Source organism: Silurus aristotelis (genome assembly GCF_946808225.1).
Source record: "Silurus aristotelis genome assembly, chromosome: 14".
In the NCBI taxonomy this organism is placed as follows: Eukaryota; Metazoa; Chordata; class Actinopteri; order Siluriformes; family Siluridae; genus Silurus; species Silurus aristotelis.
The window spans coordinates 26,325,930-26,351,499 of record NC_139587.1 but is presented as its reverse complement, the minus strand read 5'-3'; the positions used below and the strand labels follow the sequence as shown (position 1 = coordinate 26,351,499).

The 25,570-nt window shown below is 39.8% G+C and overlaps 1 protein-coding gene across 1 annotated transcript; it reads left to right on the top strand.

The window, feature by feature from the left end:
* Window positions 1-3,191: 3,191 nt before the first annotated feature.
* On the top strand, window positions 3,192-24,652 carry ccnd2a (cyclin D2, a). Its single transcript, XM_083561147.1, has 5 exons — window positions 3,192-3,854; window positions 5,268-5,483; window positions 8,621-8,780; window positions 15,584-15,732; window positions 20,536-24,652. Exons 1-5 carry the CDS (start codon window positions 3,660-3,662, stop codon window positions 20,710-20,712), a joined length of 897 nt encoding a protein of 298 aa, XP_083417273.1. The 5' UTR covers window positions 3,192-3,659; the 3' UTR covers window positions 20,713-24,652.
* The last annotated feature ends 918 nt before the right edge of the window (window positions 24,653-25,570 follow it).

Sequence of the window (25,570 nt, the reverse complement as noted above, 5' to 3'; positions counted from 1 at the left end):
AAAAATAAATAATAGTAGTTAATAATAATAATAATAATAATAATAATAATAATTATTATTATTATTATTATTATTATTATTATTATTATTATTATTATTATTGTTGTTATTATTATTATTATAACAATAAATGTGGGTAATGATAGCAAGAGAACCCTATTTAAAAAAAATCTTTTATTTATAATTATAATTTATAATTTATTTTTGTTTGTGAAAGAATTTGGTGCAAAAATTTTGTTTTGTTCCTTATTCATTTTTGTTAAACACAAGCAGTGTGATTTTTTTTATCTGGAATTTTTTCTCTTTGTGTTTTTTGCACAACATATCTGATGTTAGGATTTCTGCAGGTGCACACTTTTTGCTTATATTCTCATATATATATATTTTTAACAGAAGATTTTTGATTGGTATTGCAGCTAAAATGCCACTTCTGCAAGCTGCCAAAGCATGTGGTGGAAAAATAATTTTTATTAGAAATATAGTTGAATTCTTTTTTTCTTTTTTTAAATAAAATATTACTCAAGGTGATTCTAGGTTTAAAACAAAGACACGTTTACAAAAAATAAAGTAAATAAAAATAACAATAAAAAAAGAATGATACACATGTAACTTCAATAATAAAACTAATAAAATGGTAATAAATCTGAGAGCAGGTTTGAAACCAAGGAAAACCTTGGTGTTATGAGTCAGATGTGTTGAAGAACTTCAGAACTTTTTTATTTTTGCTTTCGGTGTGTCTTCGTGTTCATGCTATGTAAAAAAAAAAAAAAAAAAAAAAAAAAAAGAGTTGTGACGTCACTAGTGAACGGGAGGGGTGATTGGGGGGGTCCCGGGTGTGTTGCACCGTCAGTACGCGCTCATCTTCCGTCTCGTCCCGTTCACCTTTTATGGAAACCATAACAACCCTTTTTTTTTTTTATCATACTTCTCAGTAGGATATAGGAAGCGTCGTTAGATAGAACTCAGGGTTTCATCTTCGGTCTATAACCGAACTTTGGTCACGTCGGAAAACTTCATTTGTTTCTTGTCGCATTTTATTTATTTTATTTTTTTTTTTTTAATGATTATTATTTTTATTATTTTAAATCAGTAGGCTATATTTTATTATTTCCCTTAATTGATTATCCCAATGGTATGCAACTGCTTCTATTCTACTAACCTTCCAGTCAAATATCAATTAAAACGCATTATTATTTTTTGCACATTTTTTTTCCCCGACTTGTTTTAATCCACTCATAATTAGGATCATGTAAAGCCCAAGTCCCACCCGGGTTTATCCGGAAAAAAAAAAGAAAATGTCAGGGTTTAAATGTTGAGATAATTGAATATCACAACTTCTCATTTTAGACGAGATGCTTCAGGAAGGGAAAAACCCGACATTGGCGCATTGTCGGGTTTGAAACGTCCACGTTGTAAATATGACCATCTGCAATCTGATCGTTTGTCTGATGATCAAAAACTAAAATATTCCAGTCTCTCTCTCTCTCTCTCTCTCTCTCTCTCTCTCTCTCTCTCTCTCTCTCTCTCTCTCTCTCTCTCTCTCTCTTCTCTGGTGTGACTGTGTTCTAGAACGTCTGCTGTATTTTCCCCACATTAGTCATATTTATTTCATCACATGCATGTTTGTTACCTATTTGAATCTTCTTAAGCAGTTTATAATAGTATTAATTGAGTACTGAAAGGCAAAACAAAAGCTGCATTTATTCCCAAATAAAATGTCTCTAGCACAAACGTTTTCTTTCCAGCTCTCTAATTCCAGGATCAGATCACGTTTTGCTGCTTCCTCATATAAGAAAAAAAAAAAAAAAGAAAAACAGTATAAAGACTCATCATCATGATCAATTATGACGATCATGATTATGATCACCAACTTTTTTTCTTGCACCTCATCCTCTTCTACTTCACCATCACCCCCCCCCCCCCCTCTTCCTCGTCATCATAACTCGTTGTTGCTGTCAGTGGGTATATAAAGTGTCAGGTGAGGTGAGGAGGAACAGAAGATGATTTTGTTCCTGTTTGAGAGAAGTAGGCTGGACTCAAAAGTCTGCCCAGTAACACAACTGGAATCTGAGATCCTATTGGTTGGGTAAATTCTGACAAGAAAAGGAAGCGAGTTGACAAAAAAAAGAGAGAGAGAAAAAAGAGAGAGAGAGAGAGAAAAGAGAGAAACTTTTTAAAGAGAAATTTTGTTGCTCTGCAAAGTGTGAAAAAAAGCTCATCTGAAGTTGAGTTGGTGGAGGAGAGACGTGGGTTTTATATTGGTGTTTCATTGAAGCACATTTGAGTGCTTATAAATAAAGTTTACACTATTAGCTAATTCAACTCGTGTGTGTGTGTGTGTGTGTGTGTGTGTGTGTGTGTGTGTGTGTGTTGGGGGGGGGGGGGGGTTAAAAACTAAAATAATCGAACACAGCAGGAGTTTATTTAGAACCATCGTGTTATATAGAGTGACTGTGGGTGTTTGAGCTGTGGGTGAATGCGTGTGTGTGTGTGTGTGTGTGTGTGTGGGGGGGGGGGGGGGGGGGGGTGTCTTCTTTATTTCCATGTTAAATAATGTAAATGCACTCCTGGCTGCACTCTATTGTCCTTCCAAAAACGCCTGTTTTGGAGTCGTGTGTGTGTGTGTTTTCTGCGCCATTGGTTTAGTTTGCGCTTATTTGCGCCACTTCATTGGAGTCTTGCACTTTTTTTTTTCGCCAGTGCAAAACTCTCTAAACTCGAAGTGCAGTGGCATCACACTTTTATCTGAAATACACAACCGTCATACACGCATTTCCTCGAAAGCTATCTCACCACATTAGTGTAGCACTAATCTTAAAACAAAAAAAACAAAAAAGAAAGAAAGAAAAAAAGGACAGCTTAATTTAGAATTTGAGACCAGATGAAGGGTTTTGGAAAAGAAAAAAAAATATTACAGCCCCCTCATCATACACACACACACACACACACACACACACACACACACACACATTTTAAATACTTGTCTTTAGGTCATTTTGATACACTAGATGTTAAACTTCCTTTTTTGGATTCATTGTTTAAATGTGTATTTTCCTCCACAGTGCATGTAGTGCTTCCTTCTAAACTACTCATACTTGGAGTTTTGCAAAAAAAGAAAGAGAGAGAGAGTTCCAATCAATAGAAATAATAATCATGATTATGATCTCGGGTTATCAAATGTGATCAGCTTTGAGATGGTGATGAGCAACTGCATTGTTTTCCGGTTGTTCAGATCGTATTTAGGTTGTAAAATAGAACCGGTTCATTAGTTGCATTGCTCGATTTATTTCATGGATTTGAAAGTAAGATTTTAAAGGCTCGATAGTCATTTGGCTCTGCTGCAATAAGGGTTGGGTCCTAACTCAAATGTGGGAGGGTTTTCAAACTGCGTCGAGACTGGAATCTGGCAACCCTACAGCAAGAAAAGAGCAGAGCAAAAGAAACCAGAGCAGAGCTGCCACCAGGGAAAGGAGAATTCTGAAAGTTCTCCAGAGAAGCTGGACACAAGCACAGGATAAAGCTCCACACACTTGTTTTTTTTTTTTTTTTTTTTTTTTTTTTTTTTTTTTATACATGCCCATCGAAGAAGTTTGCTTCTGCGGCTCTAGTTTTCTGGTGTTTTAGAGATCGGAAGGAACACTGTGAACACCCAGAGAGGAATGGAGCTGTATTGTTTGGAAGCGGACACCGTGGTGCGAGCCCGTCCCGACCCGAACCTTCTCGGCGATGACAGGGTTCTGCAGAGCCTCCTGACTATCGAGGAGAGGTTTCTGCCCCAGTGCTCCTATTTTAAATGCGTGCAGAAGGACATCCAGCCTTTCATGCGCAGGATGGTGGCCACCTGGATGCTGGAGGTTTGTGTGTGTGTGAACTTTAGGGTATTTCCTCAGAACTGAAAAACAGCTCGAGATCAACCCAGGTTCACTGTCAACCTATAGGTTCTGGGCCGTGAACGGAAACCAGACATGTTCTTTTAACGGTTCCGAACGGACAAGGCCGAATTTTTTTCAGGGCGTTTATTTTAGTGCGTTTTGGATCGAGTTCATGGTTGTGTCGTAGGTTTTTGGAGAGGACGACCCGATTGCAAAAGAAGGATGGAAAAAAAACCCCGCACTGTATATCCGAATAAAAGGCGATCGATTGTGCAGAAGAGCGTCTCCTGCTCCATAATGTTATTTATTTATTTATTTATTTATTTTTCGATAAATATTTCCATGCACACGTATGCAGTTCACTACTTTCCCCCTGGTAGCTGCAATCGCAAAACGCCATGTTGTTTTTTTTTTTTCTTCCTTCCCCCAGATTAGGTCTGTATTCTTTTTGTAATTAAATATCTTCAAACGTCACGAAAGATTTTTCAATGTCACTGGGCAGACAGAAGAACATCTAAACTTCACGTTTTGGGTTGTAAATCGTGCGAATTGTATCGCGAATATTTTGTTACAATTTTTCCAAATATGTGTTCGCGGAAGGGCGAGGGCCTTTTGAGCTGCTCCCTCAAACCCAACGCCGAGCAAAATCGGTGTAGCCTAGGAATTAAGTTCATTTCTCCCCGAAATGTTTGTTCGATGTCTTTGTTTTTTGTCGGGAACGTTAGCCAAGGAATTGGGCTTTATTTTCATGTGTTGAATGTTCACATGACGCGAACGCGTTAATTTATACACATTTTTCAAAGTAGTATTTCGATGCGATGGCGACGTTCACGTCAAGCGCTGCCCGATCCGTCCCAAACAAAATCGCGTTTTTATTACAGAAAACGTGAATCTGAATATTTGGCAATTGTCGGGAATGATGTCGAATAGACTTCTGATCATTTTTATGTGTAAATTGTAGTTGTGGATAATTTATTTATATTTTTAAATATTTTATGAAAATATGACGAATAAAAAAAAAACCCCGCATGAGCTGCTTCAAAGCCTACTGTGCTTCAAGCCTGTTTTTTGGCTCGAGTGATTTGTGACTTGAATTCATTTCTTACTGAATGGACTGAAGGAATTCAGTTCTGTAGATAGAATTTTTTGTATTTCTAGCCTTAAAAAAAAAAAAAAAAAAACATAAATTCCACTGCACGGGTAAAAGTTTGCAGGCGATCAGATATGATATTCCACTCTACATTATTGTAATAATTATTTTTCTACTAAAGAGCAAGATTGCTTTTATTTATTTTCTAAAGAAATGTGGATCTCAAACTCTCTTGGTAAGTTTCATGCACCTCGTGTTTCCTCCTCCGGCTGAACTCATGCTCGTCGCTCTCCTGCCTTTTGCAGGTCTGCGAGGAACAAAAGTGCGAGGAGGAAGTTTTCCCACTGGCTATGAACTACTTGGACAGATTTTTAGCCGTTGTCCCCACCAGAAAGTGTAACCTGCAGTTGCTCGGCGCGGTGTGCATGTTTCTGGCGTCCAAACTGAAAGAGACGCGTCCTCTAACTGCAGAAAAGCTCTGTATCTACACAGATAACTCCATCCGACCGCAGGAACTTCTGGTAAGCACCTAAATGCAATGTAGATATTTGACCCAGGAGGTGGTTAAAAGTTTGTTAAAATATTATAATGGCTTAACCCTTTTTTTTATTAGTTTTTTTACTTTGCATTTATATATATATATATATATATATATCACATAATCACAAAATGCTTTTATTTTCAATATATAAAAAATAATAATAAATTCCTACTATTATGACACAAGAGACTTTAATTGCTTGCTGCAATTAAAGACAATGAGAGAGCAAACAAGAACTTTGCAGAGTCTAGCTGGTGAATGCTGGATGTTCTAAAGTGTGATTAAGGGGAAGATACTGTAGTTGCTTTAGTAGTACAACCACTCGCAGATCTCTATCCCCATCTAGTGGCAAATATGTAAATCAATTCTATCACTGTGCCCAGATGGGGTATAATATCTGGTTTTCCAGTTCCGGTGGAGTTAAAAACACACACGCACACACACACGCACGCACGCACGCACAAAAGAGCTGATTTGTAACATGTGTTACATAAGATGGGAAAACCTATGGATTCTTCTTAGGAAATGTCACATCACAATAATCACCATCCTAATTGTCAATCTTCCAGGGATTTAAGTGATAAATGGTTTACAGAATGAATTTATATATTTCTGTAGTGTGTATGCTTCTAGAAGAAGCCAAGGATCTGAGAGCAACCCTGGCAACTCCAACTACACAAGCTGGCCAAATCCAAATTTCATAATTCCAGAAATATTCCACAGCGATGTGCCATTCTCCCACAGTGTGGTAAAAAAAAGAAAAGTCAAAACAAAACCGTGTCTTTCTGCTCGGCTGGAGGTCGGTACCTCCCGAGTGCGTTCGCTGTGCAATCAAAAGTCCTCGTTCGAAATGTTGAGGATGTATGCGTGCATGTTTCTCACCACAGGCTCATCGGCTTCTGTCTTTGTAGTGGAGATCAACAGAACTGTGTTGATTCTTGTCAAGGAGAACACGAATTTGCTTCTTTAAGCCAAATTACAATTGGTATTTTTTTTTATTGTTATTTTAATTTATTTTAAATCTGGTCTACCAGTTGACACTGGAGTTCAAAGATGCAGGAAACCAGAGATGGCCTGGTTTAAGTTCAAGTTTTGTTACCGCTACAGACTTCTTGTAAATTAATCCCTCACTTCAGGCAGTAGCACCAAAATGAGGAAGTGGGTATATAAAGTGTGTTGCAAGCACAGCTAGTCAGCACTCGGCTTTGTCTCAACGCTTTGGCGTAAGCAAATTAAAGTCGCAAACTCTTCTCCTTTTGTATAGTCAAATATTTATTCATTACATGCTGTTGTTGCGTGTCGATTGCGTATCGTACATGATATTAGGGATGCTGCATAAACAGCATTTTGTTTTGTAGACTGTCTAATTATGGCATTTCTGTAAATTGAATACACCGAAATCCATATAAATGGATAAAAAAAAAACAATAATTTTAAAAAAGTAACAGCGAAACCAAAACAAAAAAAGCACTGAATGATTTCTCAGCCGTTTTTTTTTTCTTTTCTGTACATTGCAAAGTACTTTTGATCTATTTGCCACCTTCTAAAGATCTGAGCTGTTTGTACCTGTGGGTAAACCATTCTGATGCTGAAACCCGGGTCTGCAGAGGCAGCAAGGAAATCGTGCATCGGCGATGGTGCGCTCAAACTTCAGTTCAGTTACAGAGGTTTCGATCGCAAGACGGCCTCCTGGTCAGTTGAACAGAAACGTCATCGTTACAGGTTAGGGGATTAAATGGCTGACGCAGTGATCCAAGTCATGACTAAGTGCATGTGGTTCACTGATGAAGAAAACCATCCTGATTCGAAACAAGTATTCGGTGGCGAGCCTAATTATGCTCAATTAGCCATTCACTCTCGCGGTCCTTTTCAGACTAGTACCTCGCTTTGTGTTTCATGAACGAGGTAAAAATCGACGCTGTTGACATGATTTCCGTGTGATTGAAAGTTTCCCGGGTGGATAAATGGATCTAGTCGTCTTTAGTGGCATTAGTGGTAATCTCTGTTTTGGCCTTTTCGCTCGATGCAAAATTGAGCTTTTCCGACAGTTATTGCCCTGAAGTTACAGCCTAATCTGCTCACGTTTCCCTGAAGGCAGTAATATAGTTTGCATGTCTAATCAAAATCTATGAAAAGAAGTCCAATTATAATTACAGCAATAAATTTTTAATTAGTAGTCGAGTTGAATTTGAATATTCATCATTCATTTGAAGTGTTTGAATTGTTTATTTGGGGGGGGGTTGAGACTGAATGAAGTGCTTTCCAGTCTCTGCTCGTATCACACAGACTGACTTTGCATTTTCAGGAGTAGAATACCTGATAATGAACAGATGCCGTGAGGTCACTGGTGGTGTTTTCTTTTTTTTTTTTCTTATAGAGCTTAGTAGATTTATGATTAGCCAGAGACAGTAATGTAGCACTAGCCTGGCTCTACTCTGCTTATGTCTCTCTGGAGTGTGAATGCCATTATATAGTCCAGGGATCAAGACTTCGTGCCTTCAAAAATTCCAAAATCACAATGCCACGATGAGGAAATCAGTATGAAGCCGATTCACCCGGGAGATTGTTTGCCCTGTTGTTAAAAACTAAAAAGCTCACAATTCTATACAATACACCTGTGTCTTTTTTTTTTGGTTTGTTTTTTTCCCTTTACCTAGACACTTTTGCTTTGTAGTTAGTCATAGATTGACTGATTTCATTTAGAAATGTTTATAAACTATTTAAAAAAAAAAAAAGGTTTGGTTGTGTCCCCTATGCCCTAGCTGGGAACAAGATTTAAGGTTGTTCACATTCACTCGGAGTGGAAAAGAAAATAGCAAAAATGAATTATGAACCAATGTTGACATATCCAGAATCCCTTGGGCCAACAAGCTCGAAAGCCAACTAGCATTTCATCAATTTATATTCCACTTCCAGCAGAACTCAAAATACCAAAGATGCTTTAGATAGACTCTGCATTCAGCCAATATCGCACACGACACTGATCCCTCATGACATATGCTCTGATTACCTACACTTACTAAAACATTGCATCAACATCTTAAAAAAACAAAACCAAATAACTTTTGTACCACTTTAGATCATTGTTTCTTTGTTGGATCTTCAATACTTTTTTAGGAATGGGAACTGGTGGTTCTTGGTAAATTGAAGTGGAACCTGGCCGCTGTCACTCCGAACGACTTCATCGAACACATAGTGAAGAGGCTGCCGCTGCCTGAGGATAAGCTGGACCTGATCCGCAAGCATGTGCAGACCTTCATCGCCCTGTGTGCAACAGGTAATTGCACTTCAACGCCCAGGACGCTGTGTAATTATCACTAGCGCTCGCTCAGTCGACGTTGGCTGATACCGTGCCCCGAAATCTCAGTTCATAGCATTCCTAGTTATTAAAGCTGATTTTCCTTTGGTCAGCATTTTTTTTTTTTTAGCATTCCCTGTTTCAACACGTCCTAGCGCTTTGCAGTATTCTCCCCTGTAAATCACAGTCGTCGTCCCCCCCCCCCCCGTTTAATCTTGTAGGTATTTTGCTCTTTACTTAGTCTCTCCAGATGGGACAAGACTAAGGGAAATAAACTTAAGGCTTCGAAATCTGAATCAGAATGTGATACTAATAAACACTGGGTAAATCATGTGGCATTTGGCCTATGCGTTGTGTTCCATTGTGTTTTGTTAGTAAGAAAAGTAAAAGATTCTTTGTCAGTTACTAGGTAGTGATCTCTTGTGTCAACATGTTGGTGAGTGTTGAAAAATATACTCGTATCTGCTAATCTCCAGAACCTGAAATGCAATTTTAGTGGAACAGTAGCAAGAATGCAAAAGCATTCATGTTGCTCGGAAAGGCGTTGCGTTTCGGGTGAAATGCCTTATCGTGACACTCGTGTGCCATAATGTAGACCTACAAATTATAGGTTTGGATGTCATTGAATGTTATGATCAAGTGTGGAGGATGTGTTGAAAAGGCGTCTATTCCGTATGCCCGTTACTGCACGTAGGGACAACCGAAAGTTTTTCTTCTTGGCAAGATCAAACATGGAGAAGAGATCAAGGGTGAGAAAGGGAAGAAAAGAAAAAAAAGCTAGTGAGAGAGCATTGTCCCAGCGGATCCAAACAGCAAAGCATGTCATGTTTTCATATCTCATCCCCACTTCTCACGCCTCCTAGCCGCTCCAGGGCATGACTGTTTTCCCATGTTCAGGAGTCTTTGTGAGGCTGGTTCTCCCAGCCGACTTTACGCTCGCGCTCTCTAATGGGACCTACTCATATTTCCCCTGGGCTCGAACATCCCTCCCTGGGGTTGCTTATCCCGCCAGGAGAATCCCCCACACCTCTTCTCTGAGAACGCGGCGTAGGAACGGGCGAAGAGTGGTGGGCGGAACAGGAGGAGATGACAGCTCTTTAAACATGGCACGTTTGATGTGGGCTCTCCTTTTGCCGATTGTGCAATGGATATCGTAGGTATGTTGTGAAACTACTCTGACAGGAGGAATTGATGATATCCATGAGAACTGGCTTGAATACCATTTTTAAAAACACTTGCTCCCATCCATGACTGCCTCACCCTCTCTTCCTTAGCCAGAATAGAACCTGGATAACGAGCTTTAATCCATTTCGCAGTCCTGATCTGCAGAAATGTGGAATAAGGGTGCAACAGTTTTGTTTTCGCCTTTCAATCTTGCCTACTTGCTGTACAAACGGACGCCTACGCATCAAATTCCCTTACATAATAACAAGAACAAACATAGGCAAATATTCTCTACTCGATATTTTGCTTAAGATTATATTGGCTGCAAAATTATCAATCGTCTTCTACTATAATTCTGAGGTACCGTCGACATGCCAAGCAGAAGCCTTCGGGTGATGTTGGCGTGTCTCCGCATCATGTGCAGGAGCTCCGAGCACAGACTAAAAGCATTAGTTAGCAATTTTATGTTGATTTTCTGTTTTATTGGAAGTTTACAAAACAATGGCCATGTACCTGGCCAAGTATATACTGTAAGCACTGTAGTTTTGGGATTGGTGCTGGGATTTGGACACGTCAATTTGCAATAAATTAAACGTTTCATAGCAGTGGGGGAAATAATTTTTTGATCCCCTGCTGATTTTGAAATCAGAAAAATGAACAGTCTAGAATTTTTATGGTAGGTTTAAGTTTTTAAGAATATAAAAATCCATAAAAAAATGGAAAGGTTATAAATAAATTTGTACTTGATCCTGTACCAACCAGCAAGACTCCCACAAACCCAAATTCGTTCTGTCCCTTTAAGAAAGTGCTCCTAATATCAACTCGTGTGTGTGTGTGTGTGTGTGTGTGTGTGTGTGTGTGTGTGTGTGTGTGTGTGTGTGTGTGTGTGTGTGTGTGTAAGACATCCATCACAGAATCAACCTCTTTCATTCAAACCTCTCCACCACCATGGGCAAGACCAAAGAGCTGTCGAAGGACATCAGGGATGAGATTGTAGACCTGCACCAGGCTGGAAGGGGCTTCAAGACCATCAGATTGTTGTCTTGGCCGTATGTTATTGGTCATGCTGGAAGACCCGTCCACGACCCATCTTTAGTGTTCTGGCTGAGGCCAGGAGGTTCTTATCCAAGATGCTACAGAGCATGGCCCCGTTCATGTGGTGAAGCCTTCCTGTACCCTCAGCAGAGAAACAGCCCCAAAGCAGAATGTTTCCTCCTGTTTCCAGAATATTCAGCATTTCTCTGCCTCCAAACATGGCAAGTCAAGTTAATGCCAAGGAGCTCAATTTTGGTCTCATCTGACCACATGACATTCTCCTAAGTCTTGTCTGAATCATTCAGGTGTTCGTTGGCAAACTTTAGACGGGTCCGTTCATGTGCATTCTTGAGCAGTGAGACCTTGGTGTGTTACCAATGGTTTTCTTGGTGACTGGTCACAGTTCTGTTGAGATCATTAACAAGCTTCTCCTGTGTAATTCTGATCTGATCCCTCACCTTTCTCAGAATCATCCTCACCCCATGAGGTTAGATTTTGCATAGAGCTCCAGAGCGAGGGCGATTTTACTTTCTTGTATTTCTTCCATTTTTAAATAATCGTGCAACAGTGGTCTCTTTCTCAACAAGCTTCTTGCCCATTCTCATTTGTAGCCCATTCCAGCATTGTGCAGGTCTACAATCTCGTCTCTGACATCCTTTGACATCTCTTTGGTCTTTTTCATGGTGGTGGAGAGGTTTGAATGGAAGAGGTTGATTCTGTGACGTCTTTTATACACATTATGAGTCGATATTAGGAGCACTTTTCTTAAAGGGACGCGACTAATTTGGGGTGTGGGAGTCGGAATTCTTGCTGGTTGGTACGGGATCAAATACTTGTTTCACTCGATCGAATACACATCAATTTATATAAAATAAACCTACCATGGACAATCTAGACTGTTCATTTCTCTGTAAGGGTGTACACTCCCAGTCAAACACTTCCAAACCCCCGTGTCCACCCCATGCCGATTTCCTGAGGATGCAAACCAAGAAGACTCTTGGATTTGCAGGATGATTTCACTTTTTTTGTCGGCAGTGGCCTGACCTACAATCGGTTGTTCTATTTGGAAAAAGTAAGCGAGCATAAAGATGTTTTAACGATTAGTCATGGCTTCCTATGAGTCCTTGTCCTTTGTAATTCGCTGCATCCATACAGCAGGAAGAACTGAAAACCTAAGAATTTCCTTTTCTATGTGTCATACCAATTCTCATATAGTTTCCCAATGCGGATCAAACCACAGTATCCTGCCTGACTAGCATAATTATGCTAAACTGTTATGCTAAGAGAATTCCAAATGCCATGCCCATGCTTGCATAGTTTAACTGTATAGGTGGTGCTTTTCTCTTGTCTTGTCTAAAAAGTGCCTTAGAAAAAATAACTAAACAGTGGCTAGATTAGTAAATAGTTATGGTCTGGAGAGTGTGTGTGTTGGGAAAGGTCATCATGGTTAAAACATGATTCTGCCCATTTTGTCATTCCTGTTTCAAGAGGCCCTGCTACCTCCCTTGCTGGCCTGTGCACTGTTGCTCAAGCATCTCAGCAATGGTGCAAGACTGAAGCAAGTTATTACAGGATTTCAACAGTTGAGGAGGAATCCTGTTTTCATTTTGTTTGAGTTACGGTGTCTTGGCTGCCGATAAAAGCGTAGACGTCGCCTGAGATGCAAGCAAGAGGATTGGTTTGAGACTTGTCCAAATTCGGTTTAGCCCTATCGAGTGACTTTGGCAGAACCGCTGAAACTGGACGTAGCACACGGGAATTTCAGTGTAGCCTTCGCAATTAGCAGTCGGATTTCTGCGTTTTGAATGTGACAGGCTTTTAACAGATGGTGGTAGTGTTTTTTGAGTCTGGTTCTCGAAGCGCAAACATGGAAACGTTTGCGTTAAAGTGCCACCAGTGAATCTCGACACAGACAGACATACAGTAGCAGCTTTAGCACCTACCACATATTACAAACCCACAAGAGTCCAGGAATTTAGTGTCTGTAAGCTTCCCTCACCTACACACATAAGTGGCTTATTCCATTTGACTGTGGGCTGTGGTGGGTAAAGAACTATGATGCCAAATCCAAAAAAGTTGTTTACATTTGACCTTTATCAATCAGGGGAGCTTGGCCGCTCACAATGGGACTTTCTGTAAACGGAACAGCTAATAAGGAATGCAGTCGAATGCAATCCTGGAAGATGATTTATTGCCTTTAAAAAAAAATCGTCGCTCCCTGGCTGTTACTCAACTTTCCGGGTGTTTAATTAATTTACAAGTTAAATGCATATGCAGTGCAATGCACCCACCCAGAAGTTGGCTGCGCTGGTATGATACTGGATACAGTGTGTGGGCAGGGCAAGAAAATGGCTCATTGAAGGAGGTAAGAGGCTGGCAGAGCAGGCCAGCCACCGCTTACAAAGAGCCTTCCATAGCAAGCGTCACTGCTACGTACACTGTTTTTCTCCAACAGGCATATCATTTAAGGTGCGTAAAATGCAGCCATTTTTCTCCTTCTCCGTCTTTCAGATGATCCAGCTATGACATTGCCATGCTGTTCTCTTTGTTCCTCAGCAATCCTAATCTGTTGCCAATTGCTAAAAAAAAACCTAATCTGATTGCTACACATACACTATATGGACAAAAGTATTCGGACACCTGATTTTCCCCGCCATATGTGGTTCTTCCCCAAACTGGTATCACAAAGTTGGTGGCACACAATTTTTTAAGGTGTTTGAATGTGGTAGCATTACGTTTTTCCTTTAACTGAACTAGGAGAACCAATCCAGTTCCAGCATGACATGCCCCTGCGCACAAAGGGAGCTTCATGAAGATATGGCTTACATGGGTTGAAGAGGAAGAGCTTGAGAGGGCTACTGAACACCCAGGCCTCTTCACCTTCTTCAGAACCTGACTTTACTAAAAACCCATGCACACTTCAAAATCTAGTGGAACATCTTTCCAGAAGAGTGGAGCTGCTATAATAACTGCCTATCTATCTATCTATCTATCTATCTATCTATCTATCTATCTATCTATCTATCTATCTATCTATCTATCTATCTATCTATCTATCTATCTATCTATCTATCTATCTATCTATCTATCTATCTATCTATCTATCTATCTATCTATTATTACATATTGCGTTTTATTGAATTTTTTTTCCTTTCTTTGTTTTTTAATTACAAGAACAGAACCCAAAGGGTGACATAATTCATATATATATTTTTCTGTTCTTGGCTGAAGCTGAAAATCCTTTTACTGCTCCAGAAAGACAAGTGCATTTATTTGTCAATACACAAAAAGCACAAGATCCACAAGTGTCTGGTTCTGAATGTTAAGAAGGCAACGAACGGATAGTTCATCAGCCATCAAAGGCCTTACCTCATTGAGTTCTCTCAAAAAGAATGGGAAAAAAATTACCATCAGGACTATATTGAGGTTTGCTTTGAATACGGTAACATGGTAATGCGATGGCTGCTGGAGTCCACTCTGCGAGCCCAGAGGTGGCCCAGCATCAGAGAAATGGCAGCAGGAGAGGGGGCTGCAGGGTCTTTTCTCCTGCCAAACCTCATGAGGGTCTGGAAACAGACTAAAGACTAAAGAATGACATTCAGTGGAATGCACCAAGACACCCCCTATGTCACCCCCGCCCCCCCCAACAATTCTCTAGTCAATTCTGGTGGCTCAAATCTGTCGCCTCTTCCCCTCCCACCCAACAACTTCTTCTCACCCTCCAACCTTTGTGAAAGCTGTCATTTTGAATTGGACTCCACAGAGGGGGCTGAATTTTGCATCTCTCATTTGGATGAGGGTGCAGTAAATCCACACTCGGTAGCTCGCTGAATTATTTCTTAAGCATGAAGATAGCAGCATTTAAAAAAAACAAAAACAACAAAAAGCACCTAAAGTCCTTGGCTGTGTTGTAGCAACAAATGCTAAGCATGTGTGCCATGGAGTCTGGTAAATCATGGGGTCTGACTAATTAAAAGAATTTTTTTTTCCACCCTTTTATTTTATTTAGTTCCTATTTCTCTTGTTCATAAGCTGTCTTTTATTTTTATTTTTGCAATATGATTGACTGCTAGAAGGTTATTGGTCATTGTTGCACATGCATGTTACGACATGTGGAAGAACAATCCACAGCTGAGAGCATTTGCAGAGCTACGATGGTATTTTATTTCTTCCTTTCCAAGGACTGAGGGGCTTTTTTTTAAGGGAGAACATGAGTTACATGGGAACTATAAAAATAAATAAACTAGCTTATGGGGATGGGAAGGTTGGAGTTAGTGCACAGGACGTTGCCTTTCAACTTTTTTTTCAATTCAAATGAACCTTCATCCTGCATTGCAGGTTGACCTATATGTTCGAACTCAGGAACTTTGTGGATATGGATATTTGTCTTTTGTAAGCAACATGCTAGCTAGCTTGCTGTGAACACCTGAGTTGAGTGTAGAATTAGAAAACTGAAAATCTTTAGCCTTATGGATTCTTCCTCTCTTATGCCACATGCCGAAGTATTTTCTTGCAAAATTCCAACTTTAACGTGTAAAATATTTAGTTGCTATACAGACCCATGCATTTTTATACCTTCACAGAATTCAACTTTGCCATGTATCCTCCATCCATGATTGCCACGGGCAGTGTGGGAGCAGCAATCTGTGGACTGCAACTCAATGGAACGAACCATGCACTCTGGGGTGACAACCTTACAGAACTGCTTGCTAAGATCACAAACACAGAAGTTGTGAGTATTGCGACTTTTACCTCAATGTGTATAGTGATGCACCTACAAACATGCAGTAAAATCTATAAGCTGCTATTTGTGTCAACCGATAAATTTGCTAGATAAACCAGATAACACACATTTAAAAAAAATTGTTTTCAGTTACTTTTTGCATTTTTATTTTATCAGAAGTTTTAGTGCTTGACATCATTGAGAAGCACAAAAATTCCAGTTTATGATCAACCAAAGCTACATATTTGTGTCATGTGAAAATTAAGCCATTGGCAAAACATCAAGCATTTTTCCCCTTCAGTATTTCACAGCTGTCCCCTAATCCCTTCTTTGCCTTTGGGCAATCTCTCCCGAAGAGGTCACATGCCGCATGTAAAGTAAAGAAAACCTGTAAATGTGTCTGAGCATAGATTGGAATGATGGGAAGGCATCAGGTTCATTTTGTTTTTGCGAGCTTGATGCAGGCTTGATATTATATACTGCACTGAGAAACGATCCTTAAATTGCAGGCAGACAGCTATGTGGCTCTGTGGCTGGGTGTACAGTCCAAACACAGCCCAAGCTTTAGCAGCTTTAGGGAGGGGGTGCAGTGGTAGACTGGCTTTTGTCAGGGTGGTAGCCTGCATCAAACCAGCGGAGGGAGGCTTTTAAAAGGGGCACATCGGTAAGGGTAGTTTGTGTAAAATGGTGTTCCTTAAACCCAAATGCGCGACGATGAGAAGGTGCCGCCATCCTTGAAAAGCATCAATGCGGTACTGTGTGTGGGGGTGTTGGGTTTTATTAATTATAATTTATTTATATATATATATATATATCTTGTGGCTCTGAGTGAGGAGATAGCGCTTTCCTCCTTAATGGGCTTGCCTCCAACTTCAATTCAATCTGATATTCAGACACTGAATTACTGGAAGTGAAATGGGATTGACCCCAACTGAGAGACTCTGAGGAAAGACTCCAGAGAGCTGGGGTGCAGTGGTGGGGCTTATGTGGCTTTATGCAAATGACTAATAAAGCCTCAGAGTTACATTGCCCAATAAAGAAGATCTTAACGATATCCGTTTCCGGGAGGACATACATAGTGTAGCAGATGGGGAGAGAAGAAGCGAGGAAAACATTGAGGAAGGAATTGAAATGTAAGACCCATCATCTCAAGCGGGACCTGAAGAGGTCAGCCATCCACCACAAAGTTCACCAGCGGTGGGCAAACCGGTGCCGTGTTGAAGTGTCAGGACGCGTACCATAGCAGAGGAAGAACATTCTTTCTCAGCTGTGAATGTTTTCAGTGTGAGGAGTGGAAAGTCTCAGCCAGCAGAAATGATCTGCCCCGGTCCATGATCAACTCTTCAAATTCCCAGATGCCAACAAGCCAAACCTTCAAAAAAATGCCGACAGGGGAGCAAGCAGGTTGGATTGGCTAGGGGTTGAGGCCAGGGATTTTTCCTTACAGATCTTTTTTTTTTTTTTTTTATCTGAAAGAACCCAGTGTCTTCATTTCTCCCCTTTCATTGTTATTCCACTAACCCTCAGACTTCTTATCCCTCCTGAAATGGGACACTGGACATGTAAGCATGGGTTAACCAGTGAATTTAATTTTTACAAAAAGTCTGAGCAATAAAGCTAGCGTTATGTATTGCAATTAGATTCGACCTTTTAACGTTAGCATTTTTCCTTTGGGACCTGATGCTTTTCTCTGGTCTGAGAAGGTCTTCAGAATATGACACTCGATGAGGAGGAGATTACTCAGAGAAAGTTCAAGGCTTTGAATGCTCAACAGCTATATGACGCTGCCAGCCATCCAGTCAGGCATCCTGCTGGTACTTGTGGTGTCCAATGCCTGTGGTTTTCACCAGACATATGACACAGCCAACTAGCCTCATCTAGTCGCTACTGTAGTGTTTGTGTTTGTGTTTGTGTGTGTGTGTGTGTGTGTGTAGCCTGAAGCACATCTGGTACGATGTGTACAGGAGTGGGCTCCATGTGGCAGGCCAAACCAGGGTGGATGAAAATTTGGCTTTAACAACTCCTGCAAACTGTATGGCCTCTCAGAAAGAAGTTAAAGCTTTGAATATTCCAGCTGGCATTTGGTCTTTACAGTAAATGTTGTTATTGTAGGTAATGTATACTGTAAGTGATGCTTTTTGGCTTGTTGTGTTTCTCCAGAGACGCACTGGGATTTTTCATCTGACCAGTAATGTTGATTTCACTGGAATTGAATTAGAGTTTGCATTCAGATATGAATTGGTGGTGTTTCCTGTATGGCTTGGGTCAGGGGCACGGCCCCCCACACTGAACTCCTTTGCTTGTTCTGAAGCTCGGTTTCATTGCAAAGTTAAATCTCTGAATTTTGGCCGGATAAACTAGGAGTCAACCTTTTTTAGGGGTACAATACGTAAAATACCTAACTACAAATAGGTGAAATGCCGGCCAAATCAAAGTTTGGTGAGTTGTGACCGCAAATCTGCTTTTTCGTTGTCAGATGATGTGAGAGTTTTTGGCAGGAACGAACTGCAAATTTTTGGGATATTTTCGGTACGTACAATCATGTGTTAGGACCCTTGGCCTTTTGCACCAAATGTCTGGGACAACATATTAATCCCTTTCATTTCTCAATCCTCTCTTGGCCTTGTTTTGAACCCGGCTATTTTTTTTCCTTCATTCCCCAATACGAATATCTTTTTCTGCAGCTAACATCAGTGTATTTATACGATTAGTGGTGTTTCACTTGTTTATATGGTACATAATGAATTGGATCACCACAACTGTTGAGAGGTTCTACAGTAGAGCTGTGTTTGATTAGTTCACTTTCACCAAACTTGCCTCTTTTTACAGTAACATTTCTAAATGCTAGGTGTCTCCACATCTTCTATTTGGGTAGCAATCCAGATCAACACCTTAAAACAGTGTGTTTAATGTCCATCGGCAAGAACGCATTCTTCGTGTTTTGTCTAAAACATACACAGACTAACAAAGCTCCCCAAAAATGTGAAATAAACAAGCAGGAAAACTCTTAAAATACCCCTAAAAACCACCCCAATGCACAGTCGCAGCGATTCACCTCGACACCTATGATGAACAGCGCTCTCTAGTGGACGCCATCTCTTTTTTTTTTTTTTTCCTCGATCGTGTCCCAGTCCTACCAGTAGTCACACACTGAAGTCATTAAAGTTGCTTGAATTTAGCCTGTGGGGCTTGGCTCGAGCTTGCCTATGCCTCTATAAAGAGCAGCGGCACAGAAGGGAATTTCTTTTAAAAAGTCGGCCCTGGCATTTTTGCGTTAAGATACAGGCAGTTCCTTTGAATGTTTTATGCATTTAGTTAAGTTTCTCGGTGGAATTTATATCTCATAACTAATACCAATATATCTCAGTGGGAAGCCAGAGAAATCTTTTTAGGAGGTCGGTGATTGCTTTACACCAGAGGGATGCAGACAAATGCAACCTCCATGCAGCACCAGGCAGTTCACCTACCATTAAAAAAAATACATCGCGTTCTGGCGCATACTTTGTCTCTCATTAATACCTTTTTTTAAATTATAGTATATGGTGAGTTTTGTTTTATTTTACTCATTGACTCTTGGACTTGTGGTTGTAAAACACACACACACGCACACACATACATTTACACACTTACCTTTTCAGGCCACCATAGCTAATGCTGTTTCACACTTCAGTCCATGGGCTTTTAATTAAGTCAGTGTCAAAAGAATGCAGTCTTTTCACAATCAACACATTTTCTACAAGCCCTGCCTCTGGGGCTTCTCACAGAAGAACTCCCACAGATGCCTGGTGTGCCTCAGACCCACAGAGAAGCAAAACAGAGGACTGTGAACAGTGTGGTTTCTTTTTGGTTCCACCAGAGAGCGCTGTTTTTCATTTTTAGTTAAGAAAAAAAAAAAAAAAAACATTCGGGATGGTCCCTTAAATGCTCTTGCCACAATTTCGTTTTATCCCAGATATATGTTCCCCCACCCATTTGATTTGTTACAACATTAACGTAAGAATTAGTTTATTTGTGATTTGGTTTTGGAGGAATAAATAAGCAGGAAACCCTGGTGAGTTTTTTTTTTTTTTTTTTTTTTTTTTTTTTTTTTGTAGCTTGTATGAACTTAAACGCATCAAATTTTAAAACAACACTAAGAATGTTATTTTAATGGCTTGTGAAGCTGCAAGGTGGGCTTGATTGGAATGACACCCCCCACACACCCCAGGCTGCTTACCCGCTTGTTAAAGGCTGAAAAGAAGGAAAGCTGCAGTACCTTTCAACGGTGCATGGATGCAATTAACATAACTTTCCTACGGCCTTTGTTTTCACTGTTGTAGCAACTGGTGCGTTGGGTATGTCAGTGTGTGCAGGTGGGTGCACGTGTAGAGTCCTCCGTCTGGAAGCAATGACGTGGTCGGGGTTAGATCTGTATTGCTCTTACGTTACCTTTTACCCTGCTTTGTAAATAAGGTGTCTTTTATTTATTAATGCATATGGATAGTCAAAATACATGAATACAAGAAGCTGGTAAAAACTACCGCTAATAAAGTTTATAGAATTTTGACGTCCAATAGAGATCGTTTTCATGCTAAAACCTTCACTTCTTTTTATTTCGGAAATATTCATTGTTGTGTGTGGGGTTTTTTTTTTTTTCTCCTTTCCAAAAGAAATCCGAGGAACACTTAATCCAGTAGCCTTGTTGCTGTCTGAGAGGACGTACAGAAGTGAAAACAAGCATGTCCTCACCTGTAGTTTCTGAAAAAAAAAAGTTGTGTGCTGAAATAAATTGGGGTGTATTAACCCATAATCTATCTGTCGCTGTGGTTGCAGGACCTGTTGAAGGCATGTCAGGAGCAGATTGAGCGTGTGCTGATGAACAGCCTAAGGGAGGGACGCCGGCAGCAGCACAAGCAGCAGCAGCAGGACCAGACCAACCCACGCAACAAAGCTTTGGATGACCAAGACCAGTCCAGCACCCCGACCGATGTACGAGACATCAACTTGTGAGCTCACAGGATTTGACGTCTGGATCAAAAGGAAAAAAAAAAAAAAAAAAAAAAAAAAAACGACAAAAAAAAAAAAAAAAACAGCCCTTCAAAAAGTGCTTGCTAGTCTTTGTAGGTTTTTATTCTATTTTCGAAAGGAAGAAGAAAAAAAAAGAAGAAAAGAAATCAAAGATATTTTAGATACAAAATAGGTATTTTTTAAATGAATTGATACTGATGCAAAAATGTCTATGGTGCCTCAGTGTAATAGAAGGGAAGCCTATAGTATTTTGCAAACTATTTTTCATTGTATAAACATAAAAAAAATATATTCAGTTAAAATGAATATTCAATTATATAGTTTTTTTTTTTTTTTTTTTTTTAAGTAGAAAAAAAAAAGCCAGAGTTTAGAGGCTTTTAAGAAATAGTCAACTTTATAAGACTGGCTTGTAAGGTACACAAATGGGGCTTTGTTTTTTTTTCCTGTCTTGTTGTGTTTCAGTTCATGTTCGAAAAAAACCCTGAGCATGAACACACACACACACACACACACACACAGGGGTGTCATGAAGCTGGTTAGTGGAGTCCCCGTTTGGCTGTGGTAAAGCTGAAAAAGGCCCAGGAATGTTAGGTGGAGCAGATTTTGATAAAAGCCTTATAGCGAGAATGTGATCGTTTTTTTTTCTGTTTTTTACACACAAAAGTCCTCCAGTGTAAAATTCGGTTAAAGATATTTTAATCGGGTTGCCAGCGAATGCTATGTTATGGTATCAATGTTAAAAAAATGACTTCGAATTTGCTCGCACCGACCAAATTAAAAAATTGGCCGAATTTCCGAATATTTCGCCAGGTAAAAGGGGTCAAGTCTTGAGACCAGCCTATTGTTATTAATAATATTAATAATAATATGATTACTATTTTTAGTTAGTAACTTATTGTCTCTCAATTCTCAAAGCATGGAGATGTCAATAAGCTTTTGTCAGGCTGCTTGTGTGTGTATGCATGCGTGTTTCTGTATGTGGGTACATGTATGCATGTGTCTGTCTGTGAGAAAGAGAGATAGAAACCATGAGATGTGTGTGTGTGCTTTCTTTGAAGAACCAATTGGTTCAAGATGATGCCACACAGTTTGGAGAACTTGACAGGGGACAGAGCATAAGTCTATAGTGCTTTTGTTTGCTTTTGAAGGGCCACGGGCTACCTGTATCACTGCCTTCTATTCATGCGCTTTTATTTTTCTGGCCTGGGACACGAGGATGAGTCCAGTCCAGTGCACGGGATTGCGAGGAGGCTAGACAAAGAGAACAGAGGGAGGAGACAGACGACTACCTTCTATAAGATGCTCTTACGGTTAAAGGTATTTTTTTAATTTACGTTTTTTGACACGAAAGGGTGCGACGGAGAAGGTTGTATTTTGATACGACTTTCTTAGCAGTTTTACGGTTGTATACAGGCGCGGTCCGTTATGTTCGGCTCGTTCTCGTTCCCGAGTTGAAGCCCAGGGCTACTTGAGGTGTTGATTAAAGAGGTGCTAGAAGAGAATTCCATAAGGGGGAGCATGCAGTCTGCATGCAGTCGCAGAAAGTGCAGGGTGGCATGAGATTCATGCAGGAGAGCTGGCATGTGGTGGGCGATCAAGCTGTGTGAGTTCAAGGAGAGATGTATGCTGCTGCTGAGATGGACATACATTGGCATACAAGAGAGGAGGCCAAAGGAGAGGATCAGATGTGGTTTCGGAGATCACGTGATAATTTAAGTCCTTTTTATATATTTGCTTGTTTGACTGTTGTTTGTGTCTTTCTTATTTTATTTGAGTGTTTTTTTTCTTTGTTTGGATTACAGACCAGTATCTGAACCAGTTTGATTGACACTGCCAGCTAATCAGTGGGGAAGGTAATAAACAGGGATGCTTAATTGATTAGGGGAAAATTTGTTGATCTGTGCATGTGTAGTTCCTCAGTTTCAACAACAAAGCACTTTGAGCACGTTACTCCCCGTAAGTCACAGAGAGAAATAGGGCCATTATTTACATGTCTTGAGTATCCCTTCCCCAAAAAAGGGAGCAGACAACATATATCGTTACACCAATGAAAAACCAACATTCCAAAACAAAAAAATTTCCACCCCAGGCCTCTCTCTTCTTTACTTGAAATTTTTGTTTTGCTGTTCATTGAAATGTTAATTGGTTATTTTGTGCAGTGTAATGCAATGGTAAAAAAAAAAACAACCTTGTAATATCAATAAGTTGCCCGCTCTGCGCCATTTATTTTTAATTTATACAAAGTGAACTGGTGAAGCTGCTCTCAGATTTAAAAATAAATAAAAAATGCCTTGTTTCATATGGTGCCTTAAATTCTTAAATTAGAGTGCTGTCCTGTTCCACTGTGCCTTAATCAGACTGCTGAAGTATCCTTCAGTGTCCATAATCTTGTCATCTCCTTAAAAAAGTGCTGCTTCCAAAGGATGGACTGACATGAGATTTAGCAGAGTAGCAATTCTCTGACTAGGATTAAGGCAGCACGTGTCAACAGCACAACATGAACACTTGTGCACAAGTTGCTTAGCTTGCATCAAAAAGTAGGGATGTTGGGGCAGTTTAGCTTTGTTATGATGACCATTGTCTTTTTTTTCTTTAAAGGGTGAAGGAGAGAATCTACTTCATTAAGTTTTTTTTGTCATTGATCTATTTCCTCGAGGCAATTGGGTTCCATAATTCAGGTTACTCCCACTCGTTCACTTAAAACAGCCTGCTATCAAACAATTCTTACGTTATCCTGTTTTATCACCCACCCCCCCAGTGCTCTGAAAATCAATTTGTAGTACTGTTTTTTTTTTAGACCTTATGGGTGGTCTTGAGCTTGGATATGGACCGAAATGTTGCTTCTTACGGTTTGATACTGTATTCCAAAGTGAAGAGGGGGTAGAAGTGGTTGTGAAGATATCAATCAAGTGTCGATATTTTTCAATGAGTTATTGTGTTGTTTTTGTTTTTTTTCTCCGCTGCTAAAAAAAGCTATGATTTTTGTTTCATCTTATACACAAAAATAACATAGTTGTGATGTCACTTGAGTGTGCTGCTATTTTATAAACAATTGTATTATAATTATTTTACTGCTTACAGAATACTTTGAGAATGCAGAAGTAGATGGTAAATAGAAGATCAAGAAATGTAACGAGTATTCGACTGGAAATGCTCTTTGTACAGTATGCTCTGAAAGCATGATTCCTTTTCTCTTTTTTTATTTTTTTTTATTTTATTTTTTTTTTAAATCTATTGTTTTCTTGCCCTGTTACCTTTTCCTCTCACAGTCTGTAAGTATGGTATGTCTATACCTCAGGTTTACTGGACAAACTTTAAGTCTCTCTGTACCTCATAACTCATCACAGTTTTTTGGGAGCCAATGAAAGATGGTATACAATGATTCTGATTCTGATGGTGGGGACATATTTAAGTCTTCATTAAATAAAGCATGAACAGCATAAGGCTCCCACCTGGACTATAACCAACCATAGTGGATGGAGGGGGGGAATACAAGTCACCAATGCTTCAATCTCTTAAGATTTGAGGGTCTAAGAGCTAAGATAAGCTGATAGTTTGATCTTTGTACATAAATTTGTGTATACATGTTATTTTGGAAACTATCTCCAAACGCATCTTAAAACACACGAAAGTCCTACACAGAATTGCAAAAATCGGTGCTGGACTGAGTTGCACTGTGCCTTCGCCTTAATACACATTTTTCAGGTGTGCAAAAGGTATTTTCAGCAACTGGTGTAGTATGGACTGTGCCAATATGACGGCTCTCATATTGTTACCATATAACGGTCTCGGTGTTAAAAAATTAACCATTTGAATGTCAACATTTACGTGGATTCTGTCTCCTTCCTCCACTATGACCTTGTCATGTACCTCAATATGTCTGTTGCACAACCTCTCTCCAATAAATATCTGCTTCAAAGTGTGTGAGGCATTGTCTGTTCAATTTTGCTTTGTGTAAAGAACATTTGAACTAAATCCCATGTGAAATCAGATCTAGACCTTCTGAGGAGCGATACAGTAACTATTACAATCGATCTCGAATGGCTGATTATTTTCCAGCAACATCCATTAACCAACCAAGTAACTTCTCAACCAACTAACCAAGAAAGAAAAACGTCCTAATGACGTAGAAATACTTTATTTGATGTTTAAACACCGGTGATATTTGCCTGCCTTCCAAGTTTCTCAGTATGTTCTCCCATTTGTTGAAGGATGTTCCCTATTCACCAAAATAAACCCTGGGGACGGTCTTCTAGATCTAAATGTGAGAAGTTGATTCTGCTGTGGAAAGCGTACATCCCAGAAACACGAGTAAAGAGTGTTATCGAATCGGGTATCCTACTTCATTTAAAGCATCTAATCAGCAAAGTTGCAACTCCTTTATGAGGCGTAAACAATTGTAAAATTCCTTTAAAGCTTCGGATGATGGTTTGCTAAGCCATAAACCAAATAATTCACGAGAAGCACCCACTGAATCATAGAAGAGCAATGGAATTCTGGGGACCCCCACAAAAGCCCAGGTTTCCTCCTGGTTCTCTAGGTTCCTCACACCTCCCATAAACATGCCAGTAGGCGGATTTACTAAACTTTATTACCCGGACGTGTGAAAGTGATGTTTACGGTGCCTTTTAATGGATTGCTTCTCTATCTATGCTGTTGACACTCATTCTGTTTAGGGTTCCAGTGTTGTGGATCGACAAGAATCCTGGCGCAGGTTGGAAATTGCGTTACTTATATATTAACGCTTTTATTCCTACATTTTGATTAAACAAATGGATAAAATATGATTGGAAACTATATATATAGTTTCAGAGTCAACGTCTCGTCACGTGTTTCGGAA